Genomic DNA, 16271 nt, shown 5'->3' on the forward strand with positions numbered 1-16271 from the left:
CACCATATCCAGCCCAGGACTTTCCCCCAAGGTCAAACCCAGCTCCTCTGTGGCTCCCCAGCCATGCTCATCCAAAGCCATGGTCTGCTCCCCAGGGGTGACTGTCTTTGGTCTATGCCTTGCTTGGCCTAGGTCAAAATTCTTTTTTTTTAAAAAAACAGAGGACAAAACCACAGTGAGATGCCACTTTACACCTATTAAGATGGCTATCTGTAAGAACACTACCACGTATTGGCAATAATGTGGAGAAATTGGAACCCTCATACCCTGCTGGTGGGAATGTAACACGGTACCACCACTTTGGAAAACAGTCTGGCAGTTCCTCAAAAAGTTAAACACAATTACCGTATGATCCAGCAATTCCACTCCAAGGTACATACCTAAAAGAACTAAAACATATGTCCACACAAAAACTTGTACACAAATGTTCATAGCAGCATTATTCATAATAGCCAAAAAGTAGAAACAACCTAACTGTCCCTCAACTGATAAATGGTTAAAGAAAACATGGTATATATCCATACAATGGATCATTATTCAGTCATAAAAAGGAATAAGGTACTGACACATACTCCAATACAGATGAACCTTGAAAACCTTAAATGAAAGAGGCCAGACACAAAAAGCCACATATTGTGTGATTCCACTTATGAGAATTGTCCAGAATAGGCAAATATTTAGATAGAAAATAGACTAGTGGTTGCCTGGGGATAGGATGGGGGGGAATGGGGAGTGACTGTCAATGGGAATGAGGTTTCCTTTTGGGGCGGTAAGAATGTTCAGGAATTAGATATGGTGATGGACGCACAACACTGTGAATATACTAAAAACCACTGAATTGCACACTTTAAAAAGGGTGACTTTTATGATTCTGTGAAGTATATCTCAATAAAGCTGTTATTTACAAAAATAGGAACAGGTTATTAAGTGCTGATATTTATTGTTAAGGCTCCAACTTTTCAGGTTCCACAAAACCTGAACTATTCCCATTTGCCGCTGGTGATTACTTGGTGATGGCTGGAAGGAGGGAGGCGGCCCAGACCACAAGCACGACAGCCTGACTTGGAAGTTCCTAACGGCCTCATTCCCTTCCCCCCACAGAACACCTAAGACACTGTCTGTGTTGCTCACTGTCCTGGATGCAAGGAGACCTACTCAGAAAATGGCTGATTCTGCAGATGAATCACTAGAGTTTCTGTTTTCAGAAGACAAAATTATGTCTGTGACTATGCTTTCAATCTTTGCTACTAGAAAATCTAAGTGGCAAATTTATTGTTTCAGTCTTGTCTTTTCCTTGACTCAGGGTCCTAAAAGTTATCTCCCTTCCCTGATTGTCTAGTGGTCTCTGGTCTGATGTTCCTTTAAATGCTTCCTCTTACAGTAAAGGATGCTTTCATGAGCAAATTGCCCCAAGTCCTTTTGGTAGCAGATATGGTCCGATTTCAAAACACAAACGTTCCGCCCACTTGCCAGCCCTTAAGGAAGAAGACCACGATTAATGGTTGCATTTGTAGCTCTGCCTGACCTCTGGGTCTTTCCCCAGAGCGGAGATGTTCTAAAGGCTTCAACGTGGTCTTTTACTAATCACTGCTTGAGGTGGGGTCTGCCAGAAATGCCCAGGGGGCTCACTCATGCTGGCCTCCCCACCCAGGCACAGCCCCGACCCTGGATTGACCCTGGGCACATGTGCCAGTTTAGCTTACCACTAACCCACTCTCAGGCAGGGCAGACAGGCAATCCCAGGCTACAGAAGATTAGCAGACATCTCAGGAAGGCTCTAGTAGCCCTCTGCACACAGACAAATGTCCTAGTTTGGGGGAAGGAACCCAAGGAACTACGAAGTGAAAGGACGCACCCATGGCTGAAATGCTACTTGTGGAACGAAAGTGACTAGTGCCTTGATCTCTTGCCTCTGAGCCTGGTGCTCTATGGTGTTCTTTCCACTCCAGCACAGGGCTTCATCACTGACCATGTCTGTCAGGCCTCGGGCTGAAAAGGATCCGGAGAACACTAAAGTCAGGTGGGCCTGAGTGGAGGGCACAGGCGTCCAGAGGCGGGGCTCCCTGGGGGTGAAAGGCCTTCCTGGGCTGTTTCTTGCTTCACTAGCTCCTCCATCTACCCCAGTCCCTGGCTTCCAGAGGCTGGGCTCCCTGCTCCTCCTGAAGTTCAGCACCAAACTCAGATGGAGCCCATGCTCCTATACTCCTGTCTGGGCCCCAAAGGGGATGAGAGGCAGAGAGCTACAGACTTTGTTGGTAAGCACCACACAAAGCCTTGAACCTTCATTGCCTTCCTTTTGCACCAGTTCCTAGGGGTCACCATACACAGAAGCAGACGTCAGAATTCTAGGTAGGAAAGGCACCTCAGATTTCACAGCAGGGCACAAAGGCCCTGGGAGGGGACAGGACTTAGGGTCACTCAGTAAGTTGGTGGCCAAAATGAGATTAGCCCTCAGGTCTGTTCTGTTTACTCCTGTTTATAGGCTGCCATTGCCCAGGCACAGACAGACCCAGAGGACTGGCTGAGACAGGCAGAACTGGAGGATTCTGCCCTTTTCAGAATGACGCAGTCTTTCTGCAATGTGCCTGCCCTTGCGAAAATCATCCTTGTGGCTATGGAGTTTCCAGTCACTCATTTTCATCCACACAGCTGGACTGGGACCCATCTTAGCGATGTCAGGCGCAAGGGCAATTTATGAAGGGAAGGTGCTCGAGAGGCAAGATTGGACCCTGGGGAGGAAAAGAGTCATTTAACCCCACAAAGACTCAAACTCTCAAGTCTCATAACTGGAAGGAGCTGTGCAGTAAAGAAGAGTGGGAGACCGGCAACACGATTTTTGTATTGACATTTGGTTCTCAATAATAACATCCAAAATGCGTTCTGTTCTTATAGCGCTGCAGGTGGGACTGCATCGGGCCGAGGGCATATGTTGCCGGAGTCTCCCTTGGGAAGTGGGGAGGAGCTGGTGGCGAGAGAGACACACTGATTTCTCTTTGGGACCTATATACAGCCAGGTGGAGAGCTGCAGCAGGCGTCTTGGCTCTGAGAGGGGGTGGGGAGGCAATCCCAGACGGCCTGCAAACACATGGGCAGAGTCCCTTGCCCCCGGCCCACAAGAACACGGTTGCTGACGGGACCAGTGGTGGCAGCTCCAGGAGAGTGGAGGGAAGGCTGGGATGTTACATTCTTGAGGCCTTCACAGGTACATGTCATCGTAGCCCGGCGGGGGGAGATGGTCTGGGTTAGGTCTGGAATGGAAAGAGGGATTGGTGAGTTGGAGCGATGTAAGGCCGGGGGCACACAGGCAGACTGGGCCTGAGCTGAGGGAGCCTGCCTCCAGAATCACATGGTGGTTCATGAGTTTAAGAGCGTGTGCTCTAGAGCCAGACCGCCTGGGCTTGCATCCTGATCCTCCATCTTGGATAAGTTACTTCACCTTTCAGGGCCTCGATTTCTGCATCTGTGAAATGTGGATAGTAATATCTACCCACGAGTGTTGATGTAAGGATCCAGTAAATTCCCGACACACACTAAAACTCCAGTGAGCAGTGTGAGCAGCAACTCCTCCCCTGAGTCCTCCCTGAGGGGAGCTGGGGGGAGGGAGGCACTGAGGAAGGGGGTGCTCCTGGAAGGCTCCGGAGAGGCATCAGGCAGGGGCCTGGACGAGGCTCCGCTCTCCTGGCAGCAGGGGATGGAGCTAGTGCCAACTCTGCACCTAGTGTCAGACATCTTCGTTTCTGCGACACTGAGCTGAGCTGCCAGCAGGTCCTACTTCTCAGCAGCCCTGCGTGAACACCTACCCAGACGGGCTGGTCCCAATGGGTCCAAAGGGGTCAAAGCGTGCTCCTGGGGGCACAGCGCCTGGAGGAAGCCGGTTTGGGAGCCCCGACGAGGGGTCGATAATCGCTCTTGGGAAGCCGGATCTCAGGGGATCCACAATCATGCCACCTCTCCGACACCTGAGGCAAGAAGGAACGATGGGTAAGCAGGTGTTGCAAGGAGCTGCTGAAGACGTGAAGGAGGCAAGAATGGACTAAGAATGACTAAGATATCTACTCTGGGTGAATCAAGCAGACATGTGTGGTTGGGTGCCTGAGTGCCAGCAGGAAGTGGGCAAGGGCAAGAACACAAAGAGTACCTTTCCTGGCACACATGCCCTGCACTTTCAGCTCTACATGCTCCCTGAGACTGTAAAACTGAGATCTCTGCCATGACCCACACCCACAGGGGACAGCTAATCGAGAACAGGTGCCAGAACTTGTCAAGGTCAACGCAGAACCACCACGTGGCTCTGCAGGGCACTACTTTAGATCTAACAACTAACAGCAGTCAGACAATTCATACTGCTCGCTTCTTTGCTTTACTTTCTTAAAGGACCCCGGGGCAATCTATGACTGCCTGTGGCCTGCCCAAGTCTGGCTCCTGACAGCATCTGTCCCTCATGGAGTTCCAGAGACCTGACCTCAGGGCTCAAACTAGGATGAATGAGCTGATGCTCCCCAAACTTTGAGGTTTCTGTTCAAGCTTAACTGCAGGCTTCGGTGAATTGCCCACTGCCTAAAAATGAGATGCTCAACTTGGAGTCACCTTGCAACAGAGGTTGAACTCTATTCTGAATCATTCAGAGAAGACAGTGTACAGCGGAGGCTGCAATAACTTTGTTGGGTGCATGACAAGAGTCACACAGTGTCTAATGGGGATCAGAGACTCCTCTTATCAAGTGAGGTGACCTCTGCATAGCCCTGAACTGCCCTGAAGTGTGTAGCCCAATGAGTGCACTGCAGTCTGCACCTGATAAACCCCACGGTATCCTTCCATCCAAGGGAGGGCTACTGTCCTCCAGCAGGGTAAAGGGGGCCAGAAAACGACAGACGAGTTACCCGCTGGGCTTGCTCAGCCCCTCTCCAACACTGAGAACTCTCCTGCGCTGCCCTGGGCAAGGCAGAGCAGAAGTGGCAATTCTTTCTAAGCTGCTCAGCAACAACTGCCTCCTTCAACCCAAAGGAAGACTGACGAAAAGCTCTAAAATTAGACGATGAGCTGGGGCTGAAAGCCACAAGAGCAAGTTACGTTGCTGCCACTGCCCCAGCAATACTCACCCAAAGGGGTCTAGGTCCTCTCCCCCGACAGCAAACGGGCCCAGGGGATCACACCTGAAACAAACAAGGGACAATTACCGACAGTCCCAGAGCAGCCGGGCGCCTGGGCTCCCAGGGATGGGGACAGGGGAAATCTCTGCATGAGACCATAACCCAAGGGCTATTTCAGAGTGGTCCTTAGCACACACTAACACTAATAACATTACAATGGCAATTATGTGAACAGAGCTAAACACAAAGTTAAAAACATGGAAAATCCCAATCTCTGTAGAAATTTTATCTGTAGAAAGATAAAATATTAACAGTGGTAACCTCCAGATGAAATTTATTTTATTCACACCTTTTTCAAGTTCCTAAACTTTGTATAAAGAACCAAGAACTTTTAGATCAGAAAAATATTATTCTAGGGCCAGCTCCGATGGCCTAGCGGTAAAGATTGGTAGCGCTCAGCTTCAATGGCCCAGGTTCAGTTCCCGGGCATGGACATACACCACTTGTCTGTCAGTAGCCATGCTGTGGCAGTGGCTTACTTACAAAGAGGAAGATTGGCAGTGGATGTTAATCTTCCTCAGCAAAAGAAAAAAGTTAAAAAAAAAATTATTCTAAAACCCAAAATCAAAAGCTGATTTAAAAGCGTCCAAGGATGGAATGAGATGGGTGCTCACGCAGCCAGAACAGTGTTTCTCAACCTTCCATTCATTATGGCCCCTAAATGGGACTTTAATACCACAGCTACTGTGTCCCTGTGTATGCACCGGAGCCCACTGGAGGGTCACAAACCATTATAATCTCTAAGATTCTTTTCACCACCCACCAAGGACCAATTTCTGTCCTCATTGAGAATGCATGTGCTAGGACCATAAATGACTATGCTTTCTGGAGAGCAATTTTATATTATCTAATATATATACACAAAATATGTCTATCTTGCCAAGAGTCTTATATATCTTTATATTCCTTAGATTCAATAACTTAACGTTTCTATTTTAAGGAAAGAATACAGAATTCAAATTAAAATATCACCATAAAGACTTGAATCAAGGGAACTGGACTGGCCTAAATGGGGACCAGTTAGACACATTATGGTACATCCCTAAATGCAGACATGGAAACAATGTTCTTAGAATGCTTTAAAATAATGTGGAAAAATGCTTATGCTCTAGTGTTAACTGTAGGGGAAAAGGGGATTATCAATAGCCTAGGAAATCAACTGTGAAAAATGTGTGTGTGGGCGTGTATGCATAAATAAAATTAGACAGCAGCATACTGAAAATATAAACAGTGACAGTTTTTCCTGGGTGGTGAGTTTCTTCTTTATAGTCTCCCGGCTTTCTCTATAAAGCACATGGATATGGATATAATAAAACAAGACTGAGTATTTGAAAAAGTGCGCTTTGGCATCTGCTTGGAGCCCCAGCGCGCAGTACAAACCTGCCAGTTCGGGGGCACCGCGAGTTCCTGCCAGACTTCAGGACAGCCTTGTAAACAGCAGCTAACCTAAGCTTACAGGTAAGAAGCCATTCATTAAAGAACTGGGAAAAAATCCAAAAGTAGGTGCTTCTCCGGTCAGTTCTACCTAATGGGCTGGAAAGGATATTGTGATTTAGGTGGACGTGGCTAGGTTTCCAAGGGAAAAAATTTTTCCTGACCTAGGTTAGTGTTCCCAAGACACGGTCCATGGAGCTGGTACTCAAAGTTTCCAGTGGCCTCCAACATTCTGCCTCACTGGACAGACCAGGTGGTGCCAGAGGGCAGTGAGCATCTTACCTATCCCCACAGAGCAGCAAAGAGAAGGGGATTCTAGAGGCTATAAAAACGCCTGGGAGAACAGAGCCTGGATGGTTCCTGGACCATGTGGCTGTCTCTATTTTTCTCTCCTGGGCCACAGAGGGTGGGGAGGGGAGAAGAAATGGAGAACAATGGAGGCTAGAAAGGCAGCTGGGAGGCCGGCCCCAACAGTTTGTGTACTTGAAAGTGTCACAGCATATCCTTTAGGCTCACACTCAACACAGTTGCACTGTAACACAGGCACACTTCTGTGAACTCATTATGTGCATGCTCAGAATCCATTTTAAAACAGCCTCAGTCCCGGATGTGCTGAGGTCCTGGGGATTAAAAATAATGCTAATTTTTGTACGTGGTCTCCAAAATCAAGCCCCTACAACTTGCGCTGGTAATCAACTGAAGGAAAGAGAGCTGTAACTAACCCTGTAGGCAAAATGGCCAGGCTGGGCCCACTGGACAGTATGTCCCAACTCCAAAAGGGATTTGAGGGTGATCCTGACCACACACAACTTCCTCCTCAGGGGTTCCCCTCTCCTCTTCCATAAAAACAAGCCTCTCTTGGGCACACAAATCCAGCCAATGCCATTCTAATGGCCGAGGTCTGGTGCACTGGAAAGGCCTCAGGACTGGGAGTCAGAAGATGGGCCTCGGACTCTGGATGGCGATTAGCTTAGCTGGCTGGCAGAGGTCTGTCAGAAACCTCTGAACCTCAGTCTTTTAAGATGTAAATCTAAGTTGTAACACTCACAGGGTCTGCCATGATGGTAAAATGTAGTGTGGACATGAACAGATTTGTTGACAAGAAAGGCTCGAAGAATGGAATAAAAGCAGCCACCATTTACCGACAGCTTGCTTGGTGTCAGGCCTATGCTAAATTTAGTTTTTAAAAGATTAATTTCTAAAATTTTATTTACTAAATAAATAATTTACTAAATAAGGTAATGCATTCACCAGTTTCAAAATTAAAGGGTAAAAAAAAGGATATACAGGTCTATAATCTCAGGCTAGATGTGTTTTAGAATTCAGACTTTTTCATATTTTAGAAAGGTCAGAAGGGTACACCTAACATACACTGTGTGACACTCCCAAGCAGCACTCTGTAACCAATACCCTAATACTTCTGCAAAATGAATGAGTATTTACAAGTAAGTGAGATAAATGAACATATAAGGAGCTTCATGCCACTTTAGGTCAGGTTTTGCTACCAAATAAGGCTTGGCACCAATCTTATGAAAAGAAACTTCGTTTTCAGAGCTCTTCTGATTTCAGAATTGTAGATAGGAGACAGTGGACCTGTAAAAGTAAAAAAAAATCTCCCTCTCACCGCTGTCTCCAAGCCTACCAGGTCTTCCCACAGACAACGAACAGCACCATTTCTTGAACGTCCTTCCAATACACTGCACATATGAGCAAACACGTATCTCCCTTACTTTCTTAACAGATGGATGTGCTGAGCTCCTTACATATATTATCTTATTTCATCTTTGCAGCAGCCCTCTGAGTATGTATGATTTTTATTCCTATTTTAAAGATAGATGAGGAAACTGAGGTTCAAGAAGCAAGGTTTCTTGCACAAGGCCACATAGGCAGTAAGTGGCCAAGAGAGATTTCAGACCAGGTCTGCCCAACTTCAAAACCCATGCTCTTTTTATTGGTGTGTTGAGGCCATTTACATTTAATGTGATTTAATATGATACGTTGAGATTTAGATCTACCATTTTATTATTGTTTTTCCAATTGCTCCTTCTGTTTTCCATTTGTTTCCTCTTTTCTGAAAATTCAGTTTGAATTAGTGTTTTTCAATAGACCTCTTTGTGCTTTTTTCAGTGGTTGCTCAAGGAATTACAATATACACACTTAACTTTTCAGTCTACTTAGAAAAAGTATGTTGCCATTTAAAGGGGAAGGTAGAAACCTCAGCAGCATACATAGATCTTATTATCCTCCCTTGACGTCACACTTGTCACATATTACATCTACATACATTGAGATGTTATAATTTTTGCTTTCAGTTGTAAAACATATTTTAGAAAATTCAAGAGAAAAACAGTCTATTATATTCATTCAGGTATTTATCATTTCTAATGCTCTTCCTGATGCTCTAATTTTCCATCTGGTCTCATTTCCCTTCTGTCCGATGAACTTCCTTTAGCAATTCCTTTTGAGAAGATCTGTTGACTATGAATTCCCTTAGTTTCCTTTCACTAAGAATATCTTAATATGCTTTGAAAAGAAAGGTGAAATATTCACTGGATATAGAATTCTGGGTTGACAATTCTTTTTTCTCCATATGTTAAGAACCTTGGTCTACTTCTTCCTGGTCTCCATGGTGTCTGATGGGAAATACACAATCGTCCAAATTCTTATTCCTCTATAAGCAATGTGTTGTTCATCTCTAGCTGCTTTCATCATTTTTTTCTTCATTTTTAGTTTTCAGCAGTTTGATTATACATCTGGGCATGAACCTCTTTGGGTTTATCCTATTTATGATTTGCTTTTTGAATCTGTAGGTTTACGTCTTTTGCCAAATCTGAGAAGCTTTTGGCTATTATTTTCTTCAAGTAATTTTTCTGTACTGCACTCTTTCTTCTCTCCTAAGACTCTGATGGCCCCAATGTTAGACCTTTTATAATTGTCCCACAGGTCCCTGAAACTGTTTATTTTTAAATCTTTTTTCTCTCTGTTGTTCAGACAGGATAATTTCTATTATCTATCTTCAAGTTCATTAACTCTTTCCTCTGTTATCTCCATTCTGATACTCCTTCATTCAGTGAGGTTATTTTGATCATTGTATTTTTCAGTTCTAAAATTTCCATTTGGTTCTTTTTTATATCTTCTATTTCTTTGCCGAGACTTTCTATCATTCCATTAATTTCAAGACTGTTTGCCCTCACTTCTTGGAGCATTTTTGTTATAGCTGCTTTATGTCTTTGTCAGACAATTCCAACATCTCTGTCATCTTGGTATTCTATCTATGGACTGTCTTTTTCTGAGTTGAAATTTTCTTCATTCTCTGTATGCCTAGTAATCTTGGATTGTATTCCAGACATTTTGAAAATTTTGTTATGAGGCTTTGGGAGAATCCCAATACTTTTGCTTTAGCAGGCAGTCAACCCAGCTGGGTTTGGGCTCCAAGTTCTAATCTCAATGTCAGTACTGTTTTCAAAGTTTTTGCAGTGTTGTTCAGTGCTGTACCGTGTACGTGCTACCCAGTGGTCACTCTGAGACCCAGGAGTAGGCTATTTTATCTCGTAGTTCTGTTCTCAAAGTCTTTGGTATGCTGTCTAGGATCAGATCCACTTACGTACAGTTTGCAGGTAAGGCCAGGAGTCCATAAACAACTTTATGGAGTTGCTTTCTGAGATTCTCCCTTTCTGTGACCTCCTTGGTACTTTTCAGTTCCTTGGGGTTCTTTATTTGGTCCTCTGGCCAGAAAGCTGGGGCTTTATTTATCGTGCTCTGCCATGCACTTCCCCTGACTATGACTGTGTCCACGTGCCTGTGTAAAGTGATGGGAGGACAAAGAGGAAAAAACACAAGAATGGTTCACCCTATACTCTTGAGACAAGTCTTCTTACTGGAAAGGAAGGTTCTTCTCCCCCAGTTTTAGGTGTTTGTGGACTGCCACAGGCTGGGGAGCAAAAAAAGTGGAGAAGAGGAAGAAGAGACACAGGAAATTTTTCTGGTCCCCCTGGGCGTTAGTAGACCCCTTTCAGCCTCTCCAGTCAGAATGGGAGGGCTCTCCTGGAGTGCTCTCTGTTCATGCTGACGTCCACTGTCTCATCCTGGGGTTTGAGTTTAGACTAGAGGATACTGAACGGGGACGTGCATTAGTAGACTCCTTTCTCCCTCTCCAGTCAGAATGGGAGGGCTCTCCTGGAGTGCTCTCTGTTCATGCTGACGTCCACTGCCTCATCCTGGGCTTTGAGTTTAGACTAGAGGATACTGAACGGGGACAATGGTGAATTCACTGCCACTTTGGTGGTACCTCAAACTCTCGTCTTCCTCCCCAATCTACCTGCTACTACTTTTCAGAGTCCTCAAATAGCCACTCCATGCATTCTGTGCAGCTGCAGTCAGTGGAAAAGTCAGGATGGAGTGTGTTTACTCCAGAACCAGAACATTCTAAACCCAGGCTCTGATCCAAGGCAGAACATTAATATGGCTGCCTTTAACATAACTGCTGGTCTGCACCCAGAGGTGACTGCCGGGTGTGAACATGAAGCTTTTTTTTTTGTTTGTTTTTTGTTTTTTTTAAAGATTTTATTTTTTCCTTTTTCTCCCCAAAGCCCCCGGTACATAGTTGTGTATTCTTCGTTGTGGGTTCTTCTAGTTGTGGCATGTGGGACACTGCCTCAGCGTGGTCTGATGAGCAGTGCCATGTCCGCGCCCAGGATTCGAACTAACGAAACACTGGGCCGCCTGCAGCAGAGCGCGCGAACTTAACCACTCGGCCACGGGGCCAGCCCCATGAAGCTTTTAATCCGCACATCAAACTTCTCTAGGGGTGCCCGCTGTGGTTTCACAGAGCACCAAGCAGCAATGACCTGAAGATTTCCAGACCCTAATCCCTGGGTGGGTTTTCACAGTGTTGTCTGAACCATCTAGGTCAGTTCTGCTCAAACTGTAATGTGCACATGAATTGGGAGGGGATCTTGCTAAAATGCAGGTTCCAACTCAAAAGATCAAGGGTGGAATCTGAGATTGTGCATTTTCCACGATCTCCCAGGTGATCTGACTTTGCTAGTCTGGGAAGCACAAAGAGTTAGGCTACTTCCTGGTCAGGGTACAAGTTCAAGCTGGCGAACTTTTGTGATCTGGGTTTATTTACCTTGTTCTGCCAAGTGTGGAAATCCAGGACTGGGGAACTGGAGATGCTGCTGAGTGTAGACAAGAAGTGTGGGCACACGTGCATGTAGAGCCCCAGTTAGAGTGCTCAGAACAAGCAGGGCACCAAACCTTCCCTCTTCCCACCCCGAGGATGTTCTATGAATTCAAAGGTGAATCAGGGACTGAGAATGGTTGGGAAATACTGCATTTCGACTAAGTGAACAGATTTTTAAAAGAGAGAAAAAGAGAAAAGATATGCATAAATTACACTAAAAAATTCTAAGAAAAATGTGACCATAACCTTATTTTAACAATGATTTGTCCTGGTCTTTCCTAGTCCTCTTTTATCAGCATGTTTTCATATAATTGTAACATTACAAGTATAATTTTAGATCCCAGTGTTTTCCTCCACTATGTCCCATATTTCCCAAGTTGTTGGCCTTTGATATTAAATTTTTTAATAGCCAAGTAATATTCATTCAAGTGAAGAAAATTTTTAAAATTTACTTAATCTTCTACTGTAGGTACTGGTATTGCTTCTGGTGTGGATAACTATAACTGCTGCTGTAATTAATAACTTTTGTGCACACAGTTTCTTCTATGCTAGAAATCAATAACTGCTATCTTCTGCCTGTCCCACCACTGTATGATGGGAACATACAACCTGTTTCTCTGGTCAACAGATAGAAAGGAGTTGTGCTCACTGAGTCGTGCTATTTAGAGGGTGAAATTTGGGTCCTTCAAGCTGATGAGATTTCGGTAAGATTTTAGACTGAGCTGATGCAGTAATGGCATGAGACTCCTGTGAATCTTGGGGAAGGGGGCATGTATATTGCATTTGGGAGGCGAGAGGGTAGACTGTGAGGTAGGGAAACCTTCTAGAAATGGCCCCCTTTCAATATTCCAAACCCCTAAATCCCCAGAACCCATAAATGATGGGAAATCACTCCTGTGATTGTTGCATGTTCTATGGCACAACTGACTTTGAAAGGGGGAGATATCTGGGTGGGCTAACCACACAGCCCTTAAAAGCCGAGAAGTTTCTCTGGTTGGAGGCAGAAGAGAAGGCAAAAGGGAAGACTGGAAGCACAAGAAGGACTTGAGGACCTGACACTGCTGCTAGCTTTGAAGATGGAGAAGGCCATGTGAGAAGAAAGGCAGGAGGAGCTAAGAGAGAGGCCCCCAGCCAACGGCCAGTGAGGACTGGGGACCTCAGCCTTATAACAACAAGGCACTGAATTTGGGTTCAGTTAACTTACAATGTTATGGGGATGATGCTTTTCTAAACAATTTAAAAGAAAAAGGAAACTAACTCCAGCAATGGCAAGAGAAATGACATCAAAATAGAGTGGGAATGCCAACTAATACAACTGTCTAGGAGGGGAACTGGGAAATATGTATCAAAATCTTTAAAAAGAGGCTTAGTCCTTAATGTAGTAACTCTATTCTCAGGAATGCATGCTAAGGAAATATTCAGAGATGTGCTCTAAGTTGCATAAAACATTCCCTGACGCGTTAGCGATGGTAGCCCAAAATTAGAAATGACTTAGGCTAAAAAAACCCTTGCATCATCCTTGATTTTTCTTCCCTTCTTTAAGCCAACCCATCAGCAAGTCCTGTCAGGTATACTTCCCAATACACCGCAGATCATCTCCCCAGTCTGTCAGCACCTACCACCATTACTGCTTGCCTGAGTGCCTGTGTCAGACCCTTACGCGGTCTTCTGTTTCCGTTCCTGTCCCTCTAGACTCCACTCTCTACAAAGGAGCCAGAGGGATTAAAAAATGTAAACAACATGAAGCCCCTCTGTTGTTAAACACACCCAGTGGCTTCCCACTGCTCCTGATCTTGACCCCAAGGCTCTAGATGAACTGGTCCGTGCTTACCCCTACAGGGTCACCTCCTATCTCTACCCCACCGGTTTACTGTGCTCCACCCACACCAGCTTCCTCTTTGTTCTTGGAACAATCTAAGCCAACACAGTTTCTTTTGAAGCAATTGCTGATAAATGTGTCAAAAGGAGGAAATACTAAAGGCTGAATCCTATTCCAATATTTATAAGCCATGCTGCTTTGGGCAAGTTAATTAACCTCTCTGTGCCTCAGTTTTCTTTTCTATAAAATGGGGATAACAGTAGCACCTACTTTGTTCTCTTGTTATGAGGATTAAGAGATTATACACTTAATGTAAGTGCTTGGCACACAGCAAGGGCTCAACAACTATTAACCATGTTAGTTATCACAATCTAACTGGGATTCATGGAGAGAAAAAAGTCAATGGCTAAAGGGGTCCCAACCAGATCACTTTATACCCAAAACATTTTGACGGCTCCTATCACCCCAGAATCAAATCCAGCTCCTTGTACATAAGGCCCCTTGTGACGTGGTGCTCACATTCACCTGTTCTCCCCTCAGAGGCCAGCACAAGTGAAACATAACCCCCCTGCTCTCCACCACACGAGATGACTTCATAACCCCATTTGGACCCACTGTTCCTTGTCATAAATGCCAATTACCCCCAAAACCACTGAATTTGTATCAGTCCTTTAAAATTTAGCTCATCAGGCATTATCTCTGTGAAGCCTTTCCTTCTACCCTGTCCCACGTGAGCCTTCAGAAGAACCACCCTTCTCTGTGCTTCAGCAGACCTCAGACATACTTCTGCCGTTGCTTTAAAAACACTTAGGACCTGGAATGAAAAGGGCAATCAGCCCTAATCGACTGTGAACTCCGTGAAGGTTGGGACGACACCTCATCATCTACTCCCAGTGCCGAGTGCAGTGCTTCACACATAATGGACACTTAAACAGACCACTTGGGGATAAGAAACTGCACACAGGATAAAAGCAAAGGCTTTAGAGTAAGACCCACATTCAAATTCCGGCTTTCCCATTTAACAGCTGTGTGAGCTGGGCAAGTCACGAAACCTCTAAGCCCTAGCTTTCTCTCCTGTATACAGACAATAGTACCTGTTTCTCAGGGTTGTTAGACAGATTAAATGAGAATGTTTATAAAAGCATAACACCTGGTACATGATAAAGAATTCAACAAGTGGTATCCAGTATTCTAGTATTATAACACAAGTTCTGCTTCTTACTGGTTTATCAAGTTCATTATTATACATGAACCGCAGTTTCCTTACTTGTAAAACGGGGATAGCTCTTCCTGATCTCACGGGGTTGAGAGGATTTAATAAGAGCATGTGGATGAAATGCCTAGCATGTTGTCTGAAATACTTGGCACTCAATAAACAGTATATAAATATTATTGAACTAACCATGCCTCCACGGTAAAAAAAAATCAAACAGATTAAGATTATTTGGCTCCAAGAAAAGAATGAGGGCAAATTTTAATAGGAAATAACAGTTTCACAAGTGATGAAAAACAAAAATTTAATTACTAAGGTGGCACAGGTAGAGGATAATTCTTTTCAAAATATGGTGCTGGATCAACTGGCTATCAAAATGGTAAAATATGAATATATCTCACACTACACATACAAATTAATTTCAAAGGGATTGTATAACTAAATAAAAGGTAAAACAACAAAGCTTCTAGAAAAAAATATATGAGAAATTCTCCATGATCTCGGGGTAGGGCAAAGATTTCTCAAACAGATCAAAAAAGCACCAAACATAAAGGGAAAGCATTGATAAGCTAGATTACATAAAATATTAAGAAGATGTTAATTAAAAAACCCCATCATTAACAGAGTGAAAAGGCAAGCTACAGAGGGAAGATATTTATAGTACGTATGTCCGACAAAGGAGTTAAATCCACAATATATAAGCAATGCCTACAAATCATAAAAAGACAAGATAACCCAATAGAAAAATGAGCAAGAGACTTGAACAGACTCTTCACAAAAGAGGAAATCCACATGGCTTGTAGACATGAAAAAAAAGAAGATTCAAAATGTGGTCCATGGAGCCCTTGGGGACCCCTGAGACATTCATTTCAGGGGGTCCAGGAGGTCAAAACTATTTCACGTTGGAAGCTATCTACTTTTTTCACAGTGCTGACTGCTATTTTCACTGATGGTGCAGAACCAATGGTGAGTGGAACTGCTGACGCCTTGGCAGGAATCAAAGTGGTGGCACTAAACCAGCAGGACCTGTCTCCTCCCTCGCCAGCCCCCCCACACACATCCAGTTTGCTTTAGAATGTCCTGATGAAGTAGCAAAAATTACCAAGTGTTCTAAAATAGCAATTGAGTCCACTTCTTTTAACGTTCTGTGTGATGCAATGGAAAATAGCATAAAACATTTCCTTTGCATACAGAAATACAATGGCTGTCTGAAAGAAAAGCTCTTCTGCAGTTGTTTAAATTGCTAGCTGCAGTAGCCATTTTTTCATGAAAAACATTTTTATTTGAAAGAATGACTGACAAACAAACCATGGTTATTCAGACTTGGTTACACAGTAGACATTTTCTCAAAAACAATGTGAGCCTGTTACTTCAAGGAAAACAACTGACAGTATATGTTGCCAATGATAAAATTCAAGCTTTCAAATGAAAATTAGCAATTTGGAAATTTGTGTTTACTGCTAGCTTGAT

The 16271-nt window shown here is 44.2% G+C and overlaps 1 protein-coding gene across 1 annotated transcript in view; it reads right to left on the reverse strand.

The window, feature by feature from the left end:
* Positions 1-2819: 2819 nt before the first annotated feature.
* The window catches only part of PSMF1 (proteasome inhibitor subunit 1), a 39135-nt gene continuing 25683 nt past the window's right edge, over positions 2820-16271 (reverse strand). The window contains exons 5-7 of the mRNA XM_014845005.3: positions 5100-5153; positions 3801-3959; positions 2820-3248 (exon numbers count right to left, since the gene is read on the reverse strand). Of these exons, the coding sequence (XP_014700491.2) occupies positions 3197-3248; positions 3801-3959; positions 5100-5153 (265 nt within the window). The 3' untranslated portion in view covers positions 2820-3196. The remainder of the gene's footprint in view (positions 3249-3800; positions 3960-5099; positions 5154-16271) is intronic.

Source organism: Equus asinus, chromosome 15 (assembly GCF_041296235.1).
Source record: "Equus asinus isolate D_3611 breed Donkey chromosome 15, EquAss-T2T_v2, whole genome shotgun sequence".
NCBI classification, from domain to species: domain Eukaryota; kingdom Metazoa; phylum Chordata; class Mammalia; order Perissodactyla; family Equidae; genus Equus; species Equus asinus.